The sequence below is a fragment of the Mobula birostris genome, chromosome 7 (assembly GCF_030028105.1).
Source record: "Mobula birostris isolate sMobBir1 chromosome 7, sMobBir1.hap1, whole genome shotgun sequence".
NCBI classification, from domain to species: Eukaryota; Metazoa; Chordata; class Chondrichthyes; order Myliobatiformes; family Myliobatidae; genus Mobula; species Mobula birostris.
Genome location: NC_092376.1, coordinates 24474334 through 24496956, shown reverse-complemented (window position 1 = coordinate 24496956; position 22623 = coordinate 24474334). Strand labels below are relative to the sequence as shown.

The 22623-nt window shown below is 42.3% G+C and overlaps 1 protein-coding gene across 2 annotated transcripts in view; it reads right to left on the bottom strand.

Annotated features, from left to right (window-relative positions):
- Positions 1-22623, bottom strand: part of atp10a (ATPase phospholipid transporting 10A) — a 437297-nt gene that overhangs the window by 288499 nt on the left and 126175 nt on the right. The window contains exon 1 of one of the 2 annotated variants that reach the window (XM_072262733.1): positions 2149-3349. The exons of the other annotated variant lie outside the window; for it this stretch is intronic. Coding sequence (XP_072118834.1) covers positions 2149-2606 — 458 coding nt within the window. The 5' untranslated portion in view covers positions 2607-3349. Of the gene's footprint in view, positions 1-2148; positions 3350-22623 lie in introns of those variants that run through there. 2 annotated transcript variants of the gene reach the window in all.

Sequence of the window (22623 nt, the reverse complement as noted above, 5' to 3'; positions counted from 1 at the left end):
AATATCTGCCTTCTTTTTCCATCAAGTTATTAATTATACTACATGTATATTTTCACTAATCCTTTGATATGCAGGGAGTTGAAATGAAAAACATTTCATCATTATGCCAAATCCATCAAAATAAAGTTTTCAGAGAAAGAACAGTATTTCTTTCTATTAATATTAATTTCCAAATCCTAAATTACCAAGTTGTAGAATGCTTAAAACAGTACTAGTTTCAGAATGACCACATATCAACGACAGCTGTGAAGTTTTGAATACACACATATTCAGGATATATTATTTTAGAACAACTGCAACTCTGAAGCTGTATTACTTCTCATATTCCTTACAAATATATTTCCTATTTTGTTGCAAATCTGCAAAACCATATTTCTAAACAACAACTAACTTGGGAATGCCCTTACTTTCACAGGAAGTGTAACTTTGGAAAACCTAAAGCAATGTTATTGCATGTGCTTTAAAACAAGTGTAATCTCAGAATTCATCTATTTTATAAAAACAGATGTTCTGAAGTAATTCTGCCTTTGAAATGTAGCCATTCCAGATTGGTTTTTTGAAAATATGGATATTTGGGAAAAAAAACTGATTTAAAAATGCAAGCATTCAACATCAACATCATTTTATAATACTTATATTGCAAAAGTAGGATTAATTATGCAAGCAAAATCTATATGCCTAAAGTAGCATTTGAGAATACTTGTATTTCTAAAACACAACCAAAGTATTTTTAAGCCGGTGTTATTTAGGAATGATTTAGAATGAAATCCATGCAATCCAACTTTCCGCTATTTTCAATACCTAAATAACATACAATTTTGAAACACCGGTATTTTTATACTATTTTCAAAGACCTGAATGGCTGAAATAGGTTTAATTATGGAATATCTATATTTCTGAAGCAGTATTAATCTGGAATGTCTGTACCTTTAAAACAGGTATAATTTTGAAACACTTGTAATTTTAAAGCAATCTTTTGAATGCCATTCTTTCCGAAGTGTGTTTAATTATATAATCTCGAATTCCAAATCAATATTATTTAGGAATACTGGTATTCCAAAATTTCACTTGATCTAGGAATACAATACCTTCATCCTGTGAAGGAGGATGAGAGGTGACTTGATAGAGGTGTACAAGACCATAAAATGGATAGCTTAAGTGGATAGCCAGACTTCTCTCCAGGGCAGAAATGACATGCTAATATTCCCTTAGCAATACAGGTATGCCATTAGCACACCTGTTTAGAAATAAGGGTAACTCCAGAATAATATTCCTTGAGAAATACAGATACTTAAAATAATAATTTTAAAAATACCATTATTATTACACTTGTTTTGGAAATAAAGGTATTCAAAAATAGTAAGAAATATATAATTATAATAATATAACGTTCCAACATTATACCTATTTTAGAAATACAGGTGTTTTTAGTGTTATTTCTCAGTACTTGCACTCAAACAAAGGTGTACTTGTATTTTTAAACGTATTTCAGTTTGGAAAGCCTATACCTCTAAAACTCTTTTCATTTTCGAATGCATTCAATTCTAAACAAATACTACTTTTGATCACTTCTCTTTCTATAGCTGCACTAGTTTCTGTATTATTAAGGGTGCAGAGAAGACATGCCAGGATGCTCTATGGATTAAGAGGGAATGTTTTATGAAGATAGGCTGACCAAGTTAGGGCTTTTCACTTTGGACTGAAGGATGATGAGAGTGACTGGACAAGAGGTACACAAGATGATATGATGGAATAGATCATGTGGATAGCTAGAGACTTTTCCCCCAGGGCAGATAAGTTTTATAGTTGGGGCATATTTTGAAGATGAGTGGACGAAAAGTATAGGGGTGACATAAGAGTTAAGTTCTTTACAGAGTGGGGGGATGCATGGATTACCCTGCCAAGAGTGGTGGTAGAGACAGATACATTTAGGGGCATTTGAGAAAACCTTAGGTAGGCACAAGAAAGATAGAAAGAACGAGGGTTATGTGGAAACAAAGGGTTTGATTGATCTTAGAGTCGGTTAAGGGTCGGCACAACATCGTGGGCCGAAGGGCCTGCACTAAGCTGTAAGTTCTATGTTCTTAATGTGAGCATAATGTTGTAGTGGTGATTTGGACACCTGCTTTCTCTTGCTGGGACGAGTACCTGCAGTAGATGAGGCAGTCCATGTGGTTGATCTCCTGGTCGGACCTGTACCTCCTGTAGTCCTCCCACAGGTCTTTGAATGCGGTCACTGAGAGGATGAAGACTACGGGAGCCAGGGCTAGCTCGGGCTGGAACGCCCCGACCACAGGCACAAAGTTCAGCAGGGCGATGAAGACGAAGTAGACGTTGGCGAAACGGTGGAACTGCTCAAAGAGGTTCTTGGGCAGGAAGGAGAGCAGCGAGTACTTGGTGGTCTTCAGCCTGTTGTCGGCGTGTCGACGCACCGGCTTGTCCTGCAACAGGTTGGAGCGCACACTCCGGCTTTCTGTCTTCGACACCTTGCTTCTGCGAGACAGCTTGCAACATCCCCGCCAAATGCTTTCTTGGGCCATTGCAAGCCCCGCAGCGCCACTCCACCCTCCCTCCACCTTGACCACCAGCAGCACGGATAAACTCATGCACCAAACTGCAAGAATGGAAACTACCACCGAAAGTGCGAACAAGCAGCTACCAAGATAGCAAAGCGTGCAACAACAAAAAAAAGATTGCAAAGCAAACAAATAATCAATCACCAACCAAAATCGGAAAGCGTGTTAATAGCACTAATATTGCAAGGTGCGTAAATGTTACTGGCTGGAGGATGTGCAGAACTATCGCCAAGATCGCAGAGCGCTATCGTTCACAAGATTGCAAGATTCAACGTGTAAGCAAGGCATCCAGATATAATTATCACCAGCACTGAGGGGCAAAAGCATATCAGCAGGAATACAGGACTGAAAATATCATCAGGACTCCGACACATCCAACTATCTGAAAGCCCGCCACTGTCCCAGAACGCAGCCAACACATGTCGTCCTGCCACTTCATCAAGTGCTGTTCCTCAGACACACTCTCATTTTTTCCCCCCGAAATAAATTATTTCCTCTTTGTGGACTTCTTGGCAGTTCTTCTTCCCTGCGACCTGACACTTCCCACTTTCTGCCCTTCCATTTGGATTGTATAGTAAACGAAGACGGGAATCAGTAATGCACACACGCAGAGCGAAAAGAGGAGGGGTGGGGGGTGGAGGAAGAAAGCTCTCCCAGGTTAGAGGCGTTGCTCCTGACGATAAACTCGACGTTTCCGGTCTTAAAAAGTTTTGGAGAGAAGTCGTACAGTTCTGGACGCGCCTCCGCCGGGTTTCAAGTGTGGTAGACCCACAGAATGAGAGTGTTCTCACCACACCTACACCGCCACGCAATCCACCCGTCCAATAATTAGGGTCTGACCAGTATCTCGGCAGCACATCCCTCTCCGCTTTCCACTCATGCCTCAGCTTTAGTTTCCTGACTATAATATCTAATCCGCACATTTAAACATAATACCGCAGTCGCAGATTTGAGTGATCTAGAAAAACCTATTGACTGGATTAAAGAAATAAAACACACCACGGTGGTTTCCTGTCATTTGCCGCCTTGTTTTATCTTTCATAATGATTTCTGTTTCGTTTTCTGACTTAAGTTCCGATCTTGATTACCCGTATCTTCGGGCACTTTTTGAAAAATATAACATAGCCACATGGTCTGTCTCGAATTCAGCAGATACTCCACAACTTAAGCTGTCTCAATAACGAGTGCTTTTCTAAATATTTTTAAAGTCGTTGGCATGCAAAAATGTCAATATTTTGTAGCAGGTATAAGCGGAAAAGACTTTTTAAGAACAGAGTGTTAAAGATTTTTTAACTGTAATACACTGTTGTATCAGACACTGCTAGGTATTTAGTTGGGATATGCTCCCATCAATAAAGGAATTCAGTTCATTATACTACCGCACGCTATTCATTTACACTCCGTGTACCCAATACAGTGGACACCAGTGTATGATTTTGGTCTTCTGCTGCTCTAGCCCCTCCACTTCGTTTTTTTCGGTAGCCAACCATTTTAATTCCTATTCCAATTCCCACTGAGAATGGCCTTCTCTTCTGCCATGATGAGGCCACCCTCAGGCTGGAGGAGCAATGCCTCATATTCTGTCTGGGTAGCCTCCAACCTGATGGCATGAACATTAATGTCTCCTATCAGTAAAATGTTTTCCCTCTTCTGTCCCCACACTGGCCTCTTACCTCTTCACACCCGTCACTCCTTCCTCCCTTTCCCCCATGGTCCACTCTCCTCTCCCATCAGATTCCTTCCTCTTCTGCTCTTTACCTTTCCCATTCACCTGGCTTCACATATCGCCTTTTAGCTATCCTCCTTCCCTGCTCCACACCTTTTTAATTTTTTTTTTGCTCAGGATAACAAAACTTTTAATTACACCTTTTTATTCTGGTGTCTTCTTCCTTCCTTTCCAGTCCTGAAGAGGGGTCTCAGTCTGAAATATTGACTGTTTATTCATTTCCATAGATGCTGACTGATCTGCTGAGTTCCTCCAATTGTCATGGTCCGGTCCGTGAAGTCTGCATTCCGGTTCACAGTCCGCTCCGTGTACTCCTTATTCCGGGTTTTCCTGTTTTCCCTTGTTCCATTGGGTGCCTGAATTGAGGTACCTGATTTCTCGTTTTGGCTGGCACATAAGTACCTCTCAAACCAAGGATTCCCTGCTGGACTGTTCCTTTTCCCTTCCCCTTCCTTCTGAAGCCTCGTCAAGCTCAACTGCTGGAGTGAGACCGGAGCCTTGCCATGCCAAGGTAAGGAACAGTGCATACAATAGATAAAAACCTGCAACAACTTTTAAAAAAGAAGTCTAACTATAGATTCAAACAGATAGTACAATAATATATAGACTTGCCTTTTAGAAATGAATTTGTAATATTTACGGATGGATCAAAAGACCCTGGATCTGGCCAAACAGGTATTGCAGCCTACATTCCTCAGTGCAAAACTAGTATCAGGAAAAGAACATCAAACCATTTATCAGTGTATACAACAGAATTAATGGCAATATTGAGTGCATTATCTTGGATAGAAGAAAATAATATCAAAAAGGCTATAACCTGTTCAGACAGTTTATCTGCATTAACCCTGATCAAATCAAGAAAATCAGAAAGTACACAGGATATTTTATTGGAGATTCTATTCAAGTTATATACACTGACCAAAAATTGGGTAGAAGTAAGCTTTCTTTGGGTTCCTGCTCATTGTAGAGTGGAGGGTAATGAAAAAGTCGATAGTACAGCTAAACAATCGCTCAAATCGTCTATAATTGAGGTTCAGATCCCTCTTAGCAAAGCAGAAGTCAAGGGTATTATTAAAACACGTATTGAGGAGTCATGGCAGAAGCATTGGGATGAGACTGAAACAGGGAGACAACTGTGCAAAATACAGAGGCAAGTCAGATACAAAAGATTGTAAAGTGGATACAGAAAGACAGAAGTGATCATCAGTCATTTGAGAATTGGACACACTGGTCTTAATTACACATTACACAAAATAGGGAAACATCCAACTGTGTTGTGTGAATACTGTAATCAACCAGAAACAGTTGAACATATATTGATAAAATGTAAGAAGTATCAAAAAGAAAGAATGAAGATGATAGGAGTGCTTAAGATAAACAAAAAAACTGATGTGGGTATAGAAGACATTTTAAGTGGGAATTCAAGAGAAATACAGATTTGTATCATGAAGTACCTGAAAGACTCAGGTTTATTACATAGAATATAGGGAATGCAATTCTTTTCCCTTCTCCTGTTTATCCAACGATCCACACTCCAGTCGAGCGGGTGGTGGTAATGCACCCTAAAGTTGGTTTGCCAACCACCATAAAACAACACAAGAAGAAGAAGAAGATAAGGAACCATCTATCGTTGAGTTTGGAACTATCTCTTTGTGTCCCTGTGTTTAGTGTCTGTATCAAAGAAGAGTCCCGGCCCTAGGTCCTGTTCCCAAGGAGGGGTCCTGGCTCTGTGTAAAGCCCCGGCCCTAAGTCTTGTTCCCAAGGAGGGGTCCTGGCTCTGTGTTCCTGTGTTCCAAGTTCCAGGCGCCGTGTTCCAGTCCTGTCCAAGTCAAGGCTTCGTGTTCTTGTCCTGTCCATGTGCCTCGTCCAGTCCAGGAGTCCCTCGGCAGTTTACCTTGGCAGTCATCCCGGCCCCGCGTCCTGGAAAAGGTCCTGGCCCCATGTCCTAGAAAGGGTCCCGGCTCCACGTCCTAGAGCCTAACCAAGCTGAGTCCAAGAGCCATGTCCTGCCCTGGAGTACCTCGTCCAGTTCAAGTCCGAGGCTCTGAGCATCTTGTTCAAGTCCAAGTCCAGGAGCCGTGTTCCAGCCCTGTCCAAATCTGAGCTTCGAGTCCTCATCTAGTTCCGGTGCCTCGCCTAGCCCAGGTGTTCCTTGCCCAGCCCAGTGCTGGGGTACCTCATCCTGTGCTTTAGCCACGTCCAAGATCTTGCCAAGATCCTAGTCCCGAGTCTTAGCCTAGACCCGGGTTCTGGTTCTGAGTCAATACCAAGGTTCTGAGTCCCAACCAAGACCCAGGTCCCGGGTCCTTGTCCAGGCTCTGGTTCTGGAGTTCCAAGTTCCATGTTCCTAGTCCAGGCTCCTCCTTCCTAGTTTCCCTTCCGGGTCCCCTGTTTCTAGTCCAAGTCCTAGCCCAGGCCCTGAATCCTAGTCTCGTCCAGGGCCTGTGTCAATGTCCAGCATCATTTCTTCCTTACTCACCTTGCTATCTCGATAAATATAGTCCTGTTCCTAGTACTTCAGTGTGTGTGCCTTGCATTTGGGTCCGCTCCCAATGCCCCCTTATGACACCAATATTTTCTTGGTGTTGCTTTGGATTTCCAGCATCTCCAGAATTTCTTGTGTTTACGCTTCAAGGTTTAATGTGTTATGCATTCAGAGATGCTCTTCTACACACCACTGTTGTAATACATGGTTATTTGAGTTACTGTCACCTTCCTGTCAGCTTGAACCAGTCTGGTTATTCTCCTCTGACCTCTCTCATTAGCAAGAACTGTCACTCGCCGGAGATTACTTTTTTTTTTTGATTTTGCGCTATTCTCCATAAACTCTGGAGACTGTTGTCCAAGAAAAATCCTAGGCTTCTGAGATTCAAACCACAATCATTCCACGGTCAAAGCCACTTCTGAAGTTTGATCTGAACAACAACTCAACCTCTTGACCATGTCTGCATATGAGCACATGTCGAAATAACTGAGGGGATTCGTCAAAGACTTTTGAGAACTGGAAGTTCAGTATGTCTGAACAGGGATCAGAAGAAAATGACTTTCGAAAGTGAAGTCAGTCCAGAGTGATTGGCAGAAAGGTGCAATCCTTAAGTCTTCGACACCAGGCTCTGGTGGTCAGTCTGTGTTCAGACTGGCTAATGAGGATTCAGGCAAAACCTTGCAGAGGCAGATTTGCTGGCTAACAGATCATGTGAGCAGTTACACCTCTTTAAACTTCTTTCACTCCAAAACAGTTTTCTGGACATCTTCTGCTTGGTTCCCCAGTTGTTGGCAACGGTGGTGGTTTAGAGAGTCATACAAACATATAGAAATGTTGCAGAAAAGGGTGAGGAATTTTCACATCTGCATTTTTTTTTCACCAGCCATCAAGTTGGAGAGGACAATTTGGCTTTCTTTCTTTGGCACCCTGCTCTTGCTATATATTGTCATGGACCACTAATGGAACCTTTAGACCACAGCTGGTCTTTCCAGCTGTTGAGCTCAAAATGCATGTGGATTAAGCTGCCTGTTCAGTGTATGAAATAAGTGGGCATGACTCCAAAGCAGCAGAGTATTGTTTTGGTAGCAAGGCTGAGAAACGTGGCAACATATGAGAAGGCAAAGGCGACATTGTTGCTGGCGCTAGGACTGGAGACAAATGAGATGTTGGTGTGAGCATTTGATGCTGGCATTTTCCAGTTGAATGAGCTGCAGGAGAGGTAGCATATGAGCAGATGTTGAAATCACTGAAGAGATATAGCATCAATGGGTCATCATTTTTGTGGCATTTGAACTACTCCATTGTGGAGTCCGCATCATCTCAAAGTGGTGTGTAATTTAATTTGTTTATTATTGCCACGTGTAATGAGGTACAATGAAAAACTTTGTTTTTTTTTCTCTCCACACAAATTAGTTCATCATATTAGTACATCGACGTAGCAAAAGTGAAAAGCAAAAACAGTTTTCAGAATCACGTCGACGATCAACACAGGTGCACACCTCAAGGATACATGCTTAGCTCACTGCTCTACTCTCTCTATCCTCATGACTGTGTGGCTAAGCACAGCTCAAATAGAATTTATAAATTCACAGATGATACCACTGTTGGTACAATCTCAGATGGCAATGAGGAAGCATACAGGAGTGAGACAGACTGACTGATTGAACAGTGCCATGACAGCATCCTATTCTAATGTCAACAAGACCTGGAAAGGGAGTCCAGAAGGACACACACAAGTCTTCATTGAGGAGTCACTGGAAAAGCTGAGCAGCTTTAAGTTCCTGGGTGTCAAAATCTCAGAGGATCTGTCCTGGGCACAACATATTGATACAATCACAAGGAAGACACACCAGTGTCTCTCCTTCATTAGGAGTTTGAGGAGATTTGGTATGTCACCAAACAGCAGAGAGCATTCTGACCATTTGTAACACACGGTGGTAAGGAGGCTCCAATGCACAGAATCACAAGAGGTTGCACTGATTTCTAGACTCAACCATTTCCATTTCACAAACAACCTTCCCCAACATCAAGAGTATCTTCAGAAGCAGTGCTTCAATATGATGGAATCTATCATTAAGGACTCTCTGGGGTATGCTCTCTACCATCAGGGAGGAGATACAGCAGCTTGAAGACCAATGCTTAATGGTTCAGGACAGCTTCTTCCGCTCCATCATCAGATCATCAGATTTCTAAATGGTCCATGAACCCATGAACACTGCCTCATTATTCCTTTCTTTTACACCCTGTACTTATTTATTTTGTAGTAATTTTATGTCTTTGCATTATACCTCTGCCACAGTACAAATTTCACACCATATTAGACAGTGATATTAAACTTGAATCTGTTTCTGATTCTGAATATAGCAGTACAATTACGGAGAAGATGCAGTGCAGGCAGACAATAAAGTGGAAGGCCATGACAAGGTAGAAAGTGAGTCAAGAGTCTATCTTATCATTCAAGAGGAGCATTGAATAACCTTATAACAGCTGGATAGAAGTTGTTCTTGAGCCTGGGCGTACATGGTTCTTGGCCTTCGTATCTCCTTTTTCATGAGAAGTGAGAGAAGAGAGATTGTCCGGGATGGAAGGAAGCTTTGGTTATGAAGGCCTCTTGAGCAAGGTGGCAAGCAATGTAGGCAGAGGCTGGATTTTATGACGTGCTAAGCTGTGTCTGCAGCTCTCTGTAGTTTCTTGCAAGTTTGCTGAAAGCATTTGTCTTACCAAGCTCTGACGCTTCTGGATAGGATGCTTTCTCTGATGCATCGGCGAAAATTGGTGAGGCATGATAGATTTCTTTAATTTCTAGAGGAAGTAGAGGTTTTAGTATACTTTCTTGGCCATGGTGTCTATGTAGTTTTACCAGGACAAGTTATTGATGATGTTTACACCCAGGAACTCGAAGCTCCCAATCACAGGGAGTGTTAAGAAGTGCTAATGATAAATTGAGGTGTGGTACTGCTCAATTATAACTTGTTAATGATAAATTTCTGGTGATAGCTAACACGAGAAAATCTGCAGATGCTGGAAGTTCAAGCAACACACACAAAATGCTGGTGCAACACAGCAGGCCAGGCAGCATGTCTAGGAAGAAGTACAGTCAACGTTTCGGGTCGAAACCCTTCGTCAGGACTAATGGAAAAAAGAGATAGTAAGAGATTTGAAAGTAGGAAGGGGAGGGAAGACCAGAAATGATATGAAAAGGCAGGAGCGGGAGGATGAAGCCAAGAGCTGGGAAATTGATTGGCAAAAGGGATACGAGGCTGAACAAGGGGGAGTATCATAGGACAGAAGGCCTTGGAAGAAAGAAAGGGGAGAGGGGAACACCAGAGGAAGATGGAGAACAGGCAAGGAGTTATTGCGAGAGGGAAAGAGAGAAAAAAAAATAAATTAGGGATGGGGTAAGAAGGGGAGGAGGGGCGTTAACAGAAATTAGAGAAATCAATGTTCATGCCATCAGGTGGGAGGCTACCCAGACGGCATATAAGGTGTTGTTCCTCCAACCTAAGTGCGGCTTCATCTCGACAGTAGAGGAGGCCATGGATTTCTTGACAGTAGAGGTGATAGCTAAGAGGTTTTTCAGGCCTCCTCAGAGGCATGCATGCAGATTGTGGAGATTGACTGAGTTGGAGGTGGGAGTGATGTGAGACCACAGCATACTGCACTTGACAACGTGCAGCAAATAGGAATTGTCTGCAAAGAGCCGAAATTCTGCATGCACCCAGCCAGAATTGATCAGGTGTTGAAGTAACAAACAAGTCACAATGGGTCAGGCAGAATTGTTTCAACTGGACTGAATGGGGAAAATCTGGTGAAATCACGCTCAATTTGACCGGATCACAGGCTAAAGCTGCCAATAGCTAGCTCATCCCAAGGGGATTTTGGGTGAGGACAGAATATTTCCTTTTTTTCTTTGCTACCCACTATAACAGTTAGAAGTCTAATCCTCTAAGTGGTGTTCCTCTTGGCTAGGGTTTCCCAACCCAGAGCCCATCAACCCCTTGGTTAATGATAAGAGTCCATGGCATGAAAAACGGTTTGGGAATCCTTGCTCTAGAGGATGGCTAATAGAGTTTCGGAGATCAGTAGTTCAAGAACTCCTCGATTTCTGATGATGGTCCTCTAGTGCTACTTTCCTCAAATCCAATGTTTTTGGCAATGTTCCCTGCACCATTGGTATGAAAAAACAGTTAGCAATAAAGATTTCAAGTGGTCTATGTGTCACTGGTCATCATTGCTTCTTCTCATGTGGTTGTCCGCTCACCGGTCACTACAGGATACTCCCTGACTGATAAACTGGTGTGTGGATAGTTGTGTATATTGACCGAGTCTCCTGCACCCTGTTCTGGAAAAACAGATGGGAGCAGGTACTGCAGCTATCAGAACCGCAGCCCTACAGCACTAAAGACCAGTGTTCAATCCTGGCCTTGTGTGCCATCTATTTGGAGTTTGCACGATCTTCCTGTGACTGTGCAGGGTTGCCTTGGGTGCTTCAGGTTTCCTTCCACACCTCAAGGATGTGTGGGTTACCAGGTTAGTTTGTTGTTGTGAATTGCTCCAGGTGTGCAGGTGAGTGGTAGAGTCCGGGGGAAGTTGAAGAGGATGCAGGAAATAATTTTTAAACATTGAATTAAAAAATGGGATGCTGCCTGACTTGAGATCCTCCAACAATTTCAGCTTATTTTTCGAGATTTCCAGCATCTGCAGAATCCTTTGTATTGATATTTGGGATTAATATAGAAACAGTGTAAATGGATGGTTGATAGTGTGGACGTAGTGGGCTAAATGGCCTTTTTCCCTGCTCCAGCTCTCTGTGGTTCTTTGAAAGAAGGACTGCAAGTGATAGAGCAGATCACAAGGTAAAAAGAATTAGTTTCAGATGAGAGACACTGTATGACCGCTTTATTGACCAGGTCCTGGAAGATTGTGAAGGTAGAGTCTTTGCACAGATTGTGGAAGCCCTGGGTCTGGAGAACTACTTAGAGACATTGAGTAACACAACACAGAAACAGGTCTTTTGGATCTACTCAGGCGCGCCGATCACAGATTGGTCAAGAAACTGCTGTAATTTTTGATAACCTTCTATGCTATATATACCACCACCATTTTTTAGCATCTTAAGACCAGAGGACACAGGAGCAGAATTAGGCCATTCAGCCCATTGAGTTTGTTCCACCATTCCACCATGGCTGATCCTGGATCCCAATCATCCCCTACACCTGCCTTATTGCCATATCCTTTGATGCCCTAACTGATCAGGAAACTATCAACTTCTACCTTAAGTATACCCATGGACTTGGCCTCCACCACAGTCTGTGACAGAGCCCCAAAACTTATAAATCATGCCTTGTACATTCACATCCAGATTGTTCATATGGAGAAGATGAGAGCCAGAAGTTAAGGGGTTAACTGGTACATGCCCATAACTCCCAAGAGGAAGGGGACTGAGAACACAAGATACAAATAGGCATTAATTTAAACTATAGGAGTGGTTCCATGATTCAGGATTTGGGTCAAGAAGGCACAAAAGATAGAAAGTGAAATGTTGGGACAAACCCTAGCAGAGGCTGTGGTTTACCAGAATTGAGGGCTACTGGAGAGGAATCTACACCAATGATCTCCTCCGAAATGAACAAAAAATTGATTGATTGTTGGGCACAAAGCAAACCTGAAGAAGAATATCAAAGGGTCTGGCTGCATCTGAGGAGGCAAAGCAATAGCTGAAGCTTTGGATGGAGATGCTGCAGTGTGCAGAGGAGGTGGCTACCTCCAGAGTAAGGCCAAACGCTAACTAGAAGAGTAACACCTCACATTTTGCCTGGGTGGTCTACAACCCAATCACATTGAGTTCCCACCCACCCCCACCCCACAACCATCCCCTGTTTGCCATCACTCACTTTTGATATTTCCACCACCAAGTTCCACTTGCCTATTACCCAGACACTTGAGAGGAATAATAAATCAGCCACAATGAAACGGCAGAGCAGACTGAATGAGCCGAATTGCCTAATTCTGCTCTTATGTCTTATGGTCTTGCATAACTACTGTGCAGCTGAACAATAATTAGGAATACAAATAGGGGTCAGCTAGAATAATGCGAGAGAATCTACAGCTGATTTCAGTGCTCTGGACTTGTGCAAAATGGAAAAATACTTTAATAATCCCAAAGGAAATTTCAGTGTCACAGTTGTATTACAAGTGCACAGATATACAAATATTAGAAGAAAAGTAAGAAAGAATAAAAATAAGTCACCTTAAAAATAAGATGTATAAGATTTATAAGTTCACACTTATAAGGTGGTAGTGCAAGAATTACTGTCATAATATACAGCAACAGGTGCACATGCACACTGTTCAGATAAGAAGTGATGGTAGAATTGCACAGTATTGCAAAAGGTGCTTGTGATTGCAGGGTGTGGTAAAGCAGAGCTTAAAGAGAGCTCTGGTAAACAGAAGTTAGTAACAGTCTAACAGGAGGAGGTCATCACTTGCCCAGCTATAGGCTGACACGTTATAAAACCTAATAGCCAAGGGTAAGAATGATCTCATATAGCACTCCTTGGAGTAGCACAGTTGTCTTAGTCGATTACTAAAAGTTCTCCTCTGTTCAGCCAAGGTGGCATGCAGAGGGTGAGAAACATTGTCCAGAATTTTCTGGAGAGCCTGTTGTTCTACCACAACCTCCAGTATATCCAGTTATGAACCCTAAGTTGAAATTTGTATTCCTAATTGTTGTACAGACGTACAGTAGTTTGCAAGGGCATGACATAGGAGCAGAATTAGGCCATTCAGTCCATCAAGCCTGCTCTGCTACTTCATCCTGGCTGATTTATTATCCCTCTCAACCTCATTCTCTTGCCTTCTCCCCGTAACCTTTGACACGCTTACCAATGAAGAACAAATCAACCTCCACTTTAGATATACTCAGTGATGAGTAATGTAAGAAGGGCAAGATTTGACTTGTTGATGTTATACTCAAGAATTGGGTGCTCAACTGTTAAGAGGGGAAATCTATTTAAGAGTGTTACTAACTTTCCAAACATCTTCAGAAACAATTTTCAAAATATTTTTACTTCCCTTTTAAATGTCGGAATTACTTTTAAATACTTACTTTCAGTGGTTAATGAGTTTTTAAGTGTTTTCAACACTTTTCACTTTCTTAACTTGAGCATAGGTGTTCAGCGAAATGGTCTCCCAGCCTGCGTCCGGTCTCGCCAAAATGCAGAAGTGGGCTGAGAAGTGGCAGATGGAGTTCAACCTGGAGAAATGTGAGGTGGTACACTTTGGAAGGCAGAGTACAAAGTAAATGGCAGGATACTTGGTAGGGTGGAGGAGCAGAGGGATCTGGGGGTACACGTCCACAGAACCCTGAAAGTTGCCTCACAGGTAGATAGGGCAGTTAAGAAAGCTTATGGAGTGTTAGCTTTCATAAGTTGAGGGATAGAGTTTAAGAGTCGCGGGGTAATGACACAGCTCTATAAAACTCTGGTTAGGCCACACTTGGAGTATTGTGTCCAGTGCTGTTCGCCTCACTATAGGAAGGATGTGGAAGCATTGGAAAGGGTACAGAGGAGATTTACCAGGATGCTGCCTGGTTTAGAGGGTATGCATTATGATCAGAGATTAAGGGAGATAGGGCTTTACTCTCTGGAGAGAAGGAAGATAAGAGGAGACGTGATAGAGGTATACAAGATATTAAGAGGAATAGATAGAGTGGACAGCCAGCGCCTCTTCCCCAGGGCACCACTGCTCAATAGAAGGGGACATGGCTTTAAAGTAAGGGGTGGGAAGTTCATGAGGGATCTTAGAGGAAGGTTTTTTACTCAGAGTGGTTGGTGCGTGGAATGCACTGCCTGAGTCAGTGGTGGAGGCAGATACACTAGTGAAATTTAAGAGACTGCTAGACAGGTATATGGAGGAATTTAAGGTGGGGGGTTATATGGGAGGCAGGGTTTAAGGGTTGGCACAACCTTGTGGGCCAAAGGGCCTGTAATGTGCTGTACTGTTCTATGTTCTATATACATTTGTGCATCAATGAATAATGCAAATCAGAACCTAACAATAAGCTATAATTAGAACAGGAGCTCAGGGCTGCAGTGTGAGTGTCGAGGTTCATTAGGCATGAATGAAATTGATGTCATTATTAACAACATTTTCAGTCTAAAGGCTTCCTATAACACTTCCCTCTGAACTAAGCATCCACCTTCTGAAGAGTAGTCACAATTTTTGGAAATGAAGCAGCCATTTTGCACTCACTAAGATCCTATAAACAACACAATGATCAAGTCTTCTACTTCATTGTTGCTATTTATCGTATAAATATTCAGAACTAGAATCAGAATTAGTTTTATTAACACCGGCACATGCCGTGAAATTTGTTGTTTTGTAGCAGCAGTACAGTGTAATAATTACTACAAATTACAATGAAAATACACAGGATTCCTGTTAACTGGGATGCATTGGGACCAGTAAGTTTTGGCTCTATTAAGTGGCTGCCTCAACTAGTCAAAGTTTCATGGAAATAGTTAAAAAGACAAACTGAATAACAAATTATGTTCTTAATACTACACTACCAATAATACTATATGTGTATTTGTTCCTAATAGTCATTGACTGAGGAATTCATCCAGTGAGTGCAATGAACAAAATCAGTGCAGACCCCTAGTGTAGATAATGGACTGTCTTCATCCAATGCTTTCGATGATTACATCCTCTGAATCTTCATTTTGATTGTAACTCAAAATGCTTGTTGATACCTTCAACTTCTTCGTAGTTCTGGCATCTCCAAGCCTGAGTGCTTGAAACCACAGTGAGCAAAACAGCTTTGAATCATCTTACTGCTTACTTCTCATCAACTATCAGCAACAGAAACACTGCTTTTTGAACACAAGCTCACTCAGCTGACACTATTTAAAAACTGCTGGCACTAAGCATGGTGTAGCATCTAATGGCCTCACAAATGTATGCGACTGATGCTCGATAGACCCTGTCCTATCCCAGTTGACCAGTATAGTGTCCCAAATAAATAAAAATACTTGCAGCAATTTTCTCGATTATTTTGTTCATTTAAGAGATGTCCTAAATAAGCAGCTGCCCGTATTAACTGATGGCCCAACTAATTGGAATCTTCTATCAGGAAAAAAAGCAAAAAATAAGAATGTTGTGCACCTTTACATGCTGTCAACATGTGTTGGCGCTTTCAGGGAACTATGTAACTCTAGGTATCACTGTTCAATCACACAGCCCAGTGCCCTGCTATTCACTGAGCATGACTTTTGCAATTACAATTTCCAAAATATATCATTTTGCACTTCATGAATTGGAATTCCACTTACTATTCAGTTGTCCATTTTCCTAGTTCATCTAGATCTTGTTGTAACCTTAGACAGCATTATTCACTTTCCACTACATCACTAATATTTGTATCATTTGCAATTCTAAGCAGACATGAGACATGGCAGATGCTGGATCAGAACTCAGGATTATGACCCAAAACATTGACCATCTCTTTGCCTCCATGGAATTTGCTCAATCCACAGAGTTCCTCCAGCAGTAGTTTTCTTGGTCTATACTAATCATGCTTCTGCCATCTAATCCAAATCATTAATGCTTATGATGATCAACAAAGGATCTAGCACTTATCCTTTCAGCACATTACAGGCCTCTAGTAATGTGTGTGTAATGTGTAATAGCCTCTAGTAATGTGTGTGTTATGTGTAATAGCCTCTAGTAGGTCAGGCCTCTAGTCTGAAGAACCCCTCACTACCACCCTCTACTTCCTATCACCAAGCCTATTTTGTATCTAGCCTGTTCACCCTGAGTTTGCATGAGCTCTAAACTTCCATACCAACCAATTATGCTGGGTCTTGTCAAAAACTGAGCAAAATAATGAGATAGTGTTCATGGGTTCATTGACCATTCAGATACCTGATGGTGCAGGGCAAGAAGCTGTTCCTAAAATGTTGAGTATGCATTTTCAGGCTCTTGTACCTCCTTCATGATGTTGTAATGAGAAGAGGGCATGTCCTGGGTGGTGAGAGTCCCTCATGATAGATGCCACCTTCTTGAGGCATTGGTTTTTGAAGATGTCTTTGGTGTTGGGGAGGCTAGTGCCCATGATGGAGCTGTCTGAGTTTACAATCCGCTGTAGCTTTTTCCGGTCCTGTGCATTGGACCTCCATGCCAGAGAGTAATGCAATCAGACTGAATGCTCTCTACAGTATATCTGTAGAAATTTGCTCAAGTCTTTGCTGACTACCAAATCTCCCCAAACTCTGAATGAAATATAGACATTGGACGGACTTCTTCATAATTGCATCAATATGTTAGGCCCAGGATGCATCTTCAGAGATGTTAACACTCAGGAACTTGAAGCTGCCGACCCCTCAATAAGGTTCAAAGCACATTTATTATCAAAGAATGTATAAATTATACACCTTGAAGAACTGCTGTGTGTTCTCAGATTTCCCCTTCCTGAAGTCCACAATCAATTCCTTGATCTTATTGATGTTGAATGCTATGTTGTTTTGGTGACACCACTTAACCAACCCATCCAGCTCGCTCCCGTATGCCTCCTCGCCACCAACTGAGATTCTGCCAACAACAGTTATGACATGGGTGAATTTATGGCTTCTGTTTGAGCTGAGCTCAGTAACACAGTCATGCATGTAGAAAGAGTAGAGCAGTGGGCCATGTATGCATCCTTGAAGGTGCACCCATGTTGATTGTCCGTGAGGAGGAGATGCTATTTCCAATCCACACTGACTTCCCAATGAGGAACTCAAGGATCCAGTTGCAGAGGGAGGTACAGAGCACAGTTTTTGAAGCTTGTTGATTAGGACTGACAGTCTGGTTGAGTTGAACACTGAGATGTGATTTGATTAGATTAGATTAGATTAGGTTCAATTTTATTGTCATTGTGCCGAGTACAGATACAAAACCAATGAAATGCATTTAGCATCGGACCAGAAATGCAAAGAATAGTGTTATTTACAAAATAACTGTGAATAAAAAAAGTGCTACAGCACACAAATATAGAAGTACTGAGACAGTACAATACCGATGCAATACTGCTTAGCGCTGTGATGAGAGGTTCAGCAGTGCCACAGCCTCAGGGAAGAAGCTCTTCCTGTGCCTGCTGGTGAGGGAGCGGAGGCTCCTGTAGCGCCTACTGGATGGGAGGAGAGTAAAAAGTCCATGGTTAGGGTGAGATGCCTCCCTGATAATGTTTTTTGCCCTGCCCAAGCAGCGTTTAGGGAACTGTGCATTTAGGAATCAATAAACAGCAGACTGATGTAGGTATTGCTATTGTCTAGATGATCCAAGACTAAGTGGAGAGCCAGTGAAATTGCATCTGCTGTAGACCTACTGTGGAAAAAGGCAAATTGCTGTAGGTCAAAGTCTTTGCTTAGGCAGGAGTTGATTCTGGCCACGACCAAACTCTCAAAGCACTTCCTCACAGCAGATGTGACTACAACTGGATAATAGTCATTGAGGCAGCTCACACCTGGGCACTGGCATGATTATTGCTCTTTTGAAGCAGATGGAAACCTCCAACTACAGCAGTGAGAGATTGAAGATGTCCTTAAACGCTCCTGCCAGTTGGTTGGCACAGGTTTCCGATATCCTACCAGATCACCGTCAGGGCCTGACACCTTGCAAAGGTTCACCCTCTTGAAATGTATTTTGTTGTCGGCCTCTGAGACGGAGATTACAGGGTCACCAGATGTTGCAGGGATTTGTACAGGTGTAGTTTTACTTTTCATTTCAAAGCCTGCATAAAAGGCATTAAGCCCATCTAGGAGTGACGCATCACCAGCCATTTGTGATGGTTGATAGGTTACGCTTTGTAGGAAGTAATAGCCTGCAGCCACGCCAGAGCTGACATGTATCCAATTCTGTCTCCAACTTCAACCAGAATTGTTTTCTTGCTCTTAACATAACCTACGTAATACCACCTTAATATGGTGGTACCCAGATTTCTTGTGTAAAGGGGTTTCGACTTTTATGTTACTACGGAGGCTAATTAAAATGGCGTTTTTGTTATGTTAATCTGGGGAATGCGACTTTATTGTGTTAAACGCTGAGAAAGTTTGCGCTAGCAGCTTGTTTTGTTTTAGAGTGTGATAAGAGAGTGCTATTAACCAATTGGGATAGTTGTTATGGTTTTGGTGTAATTGAAGATACTGTATGCGCGGGGTTTTGGGGCAGAAGGTGGGAGAGCGAGACAGAGGATGGACGAGGTGCTGTGATGTTCGCTAACGGGGTCGGACCCCGAGGAGGGCGTTCGGCGAGGAGACGGAGGCGGACTCACGTGGAGCCGTCTGGTCGACCACCATTGTTGGTCCCAGGCGGCCGGTCGAGATGGTCTGAGGGGTCGCAGGGTGAAGAAGAAGGTCCCTGAGCTCCAACTGTTTGTGCACGAAGATATTGAACTTTGATAAGTGTAGCGCCTTTTATTTTCCTTTTATATTTATTCTCTATTAATTATATAGTTGCAGTAATATCTATAAACTATAAATCATTTAATTGCATCTGGTGTATTGTCTGTTATTTGGGTGGGGTGGGATACATCACACAGCATCCACATAAATGAATTATCCAGTTTGGCGGGGCCGAGGCTGTTTCCCTAGACGACAGCCAGCCGAGTGACCCTGAGGGTGGCCAGAGGGGGGGCTACACTTGTGTAGTTCTGGATCACCAGTCCTGAATGCCACAGGTCTAGCCCTCAGTAGACTATGAATCTCCTGGTTCATCCATTGCTTTTGGTTTAGATATGTTCAGTATGTTCTCGAAGACACACACTTATCCATACGGTTCTTGATGAAGCTGCTGATGATAGTAGCATACTCATTCAGATTCGAAGATGAATCCATTAATATTGTCCAGTCCACTGACTCAAAGCCGTCCTGTAAGCACTCTTCCACTTCCTTTTGACCATACCTTCTTGGTCCTCACCACTGGTGCTGCGATCTTTAGTCTCTGCCTATATGCTGGGAGTAGAAGTACAGCTAGGTGATTGTAGTTTGCAATGCGTGGGCATGGGAAGGCATGGTAAGTGTTCTAGATGGTGGTATAACAGTGGTCAAGTGAGTTGGCTCCTCTGGTTCCACAGGTGATATGTTGGTGGTAGTTGTTCGGAAACTTTAAGCTGCCCTGGTGAAATCCTCCACAAAGATAGGGAAGGCATCGGGATGTCCTACTTTGTGACTGCTGATCACAGTGCTCAGCTCCTCCAGTGCCTGCCTGAATTTGGCCAGAGGTGGAATGTACACCGCTACTAGGATGACAGTGGAAAAAACCCTCCGCAGATAAATTGGATGATATTTGGCAGATTGAGACAGAACTTCCACATCTGTACACCATGGTGGGTTAGTCAAACACGTACTCCACCTTCTCTGCCTTTTAAAGACTCAGCTGTCCTCCCTTTGCGGAGAATGATGAAGCCTTCGGCCTGCAGCAGAGTGTCCAAAATGGTGGAGATGAGCATGCTTCCTTAAAGCAAAATACACTAAGTCCCTGATATCCCTTTGGGACTGTAATCTCACTCGGAGGTCTTCAGTTTTATTTTACAGGGACTATGCATTTGCCGGTAGGATAGTCAGGAGATGGAGTCTAAGGCCTCTGTGCTTCAATTGTACCTGCAGACAGGCTCGTCTTCCAGAACTTCCTTTTCATAAAAGGGAATTATACTCATGACTCAAGTCTGCAGTCCAGGATCTGCTGATGTTGAGTACAAAAACATTTTTAGGTGTTTTAAAACAATGGTGCTTACTGATGGCTGTGACTGTGGATTTCAGCTGTAGTAGTCCTATATGGGAATATTTGATAATTCTCTTTGGAGCTGCACGCAAAGCGTCGCCACTTGTCGGTGCCATCTTGAGCAATAACTGTTGATAGCAATACTGAGCTATAATCAATAAACTTGTTGTGGGTATAGCTGTTGTCCAGGTTGTCCAAGGCTGAGTGGAGAGCCAGTAAGATTACATCTGCAGTAGACCTGTTGTGGCAGGAGGCACATTGCAGTGGGACCATGTTCTTGCTAAGGCAGGAGATAGTTCTATCAACCTTTAGTAGAGACATTGACTATAAATGTTGGCCAGACTACAAAATAGCATCATCTCTTCTCTTATCCAGTAGAAGGAGCAGACAGCTTCAACAGATATCCAAAGAATGGCCACATAGGATCAGCCTAAGTATCTCCAGACTAAGATTTGAGCAGAGTAGAAGGCATCTGACTCTAAGCAATGTGTGCCACCAACTTATGACAATTGATCCATGCTGTTGCACAGCTGAAGGCCAACGAAGAAGAATCAAGTAAGTATGTTATGAGAAGTGGTGCACCATCTCCCATGGAGATTAAGATTGGTCCCATCAGTAAGGGAGAAAATGGTGGGATTGAAACAAATTAAATCTGAGATATTGGCGACACGTGGAGCATTGTGGTCTAACAAAACAAATTTTGTTGTGGGACTTTGGTAGTCTGTTGATAGTCTATTGAAAGAAGTCACTACTCCCATAGCAATGATAGCAGGTAAGTGGCCTAGTGGTCTAGCAAGTCCTAGTCTCATCATCAATCATGAACGGACAGTTACATTCACTGTTGTTTAAAGGTTTCCAAGTCTTTGCCACACAGTGTTTCTGAATGGAGAAACAGATGGTGGAACAGCTCATTTCAGATGTATGTAGCACGAGTAGGTTGCATGAATTCCACCGTGTTTGTTCAGTGATTGCAATTGTGTAAACCCAGGAGAAATTATATAGTTGAGTCATATCTGAGTGTTTTATGGCCTAATTTCTCCTCTTTATTGTCTGCCACAGAACTGCATCACCAGCTGGCCATGGGGTTGTTTTCAGGACCTGACTAGCTGAAGATTGGTCCCTTCATCCCTTTCTTGTACCCCCTTTTCTTTTCCATTTATTTCCACAAAAGAGAGGTGGACTCTTTGAACCAATAAAAAACATTAAACTTATTTTCTTTCTCCTGTACTTACAAAGCCATGTGACAACATTCTATACTGGAGTTCACTGTGAGTGGAACCCCTCTACTGAATTGTGTAATATAGTTTATCACTCTGAAACTAGACATTGACTGTGGTTGTGATTCTTGACAAATACCTTGGGAAGGTCTCTAGCCTAGTAAATTGTTTCAAAATGATCATCAGCTTGTTTGAAACAAATATATTTAATGTTTCAGTGAAGCATTGCATGTACTAATGTCACATCTATCTCAGTTTTTAAGTGCTTTGCAAAGGATTACAAATATAATTCAATTTTTAGTGTCACTTTTAGTTGTTTGTGTCTTTTATGTATAGAAAAATAGCATGTATTTTTCCGCTTAGGTACTACATCTTGTATGATGAGCAAACACTGCCATGGTTATTCATTACGGAATTTATTTCCTCAAGGTCTTTAAAAGCTATGTATGTAATTAAAGTTGCTGCATATCACATGAATTGTAAGAGAGTCAAGTATCAGAAAGACGTCATGCCTTTTGCTTGGCAAAGACGTCAGGCAAAACTTATCAAACGATAAATGCCAGCGCTGTAATAAAAGTGACTATATTGGTTGCAAGTATCAGAACCTTCCAAACAATTTTTCAAAGTGGTTCACTAAGCTCTCTAGACCTTTGACTCAATTGAACATAAAAATATTGATAAAATTTCATTCTTTGCAGTAAAATCTTGAACTATAGTAGAAAGCAGACTGCAGTGGCCGGATATCTGAAATAATATAAACACTGGAAATACTACGATCATAAGTCCATAGTACCATAAGATATAGGAGCAGAATTAGGCCATTTGGCCCATCGAGTGTGTTCTGCCATTTCATCATGGCTG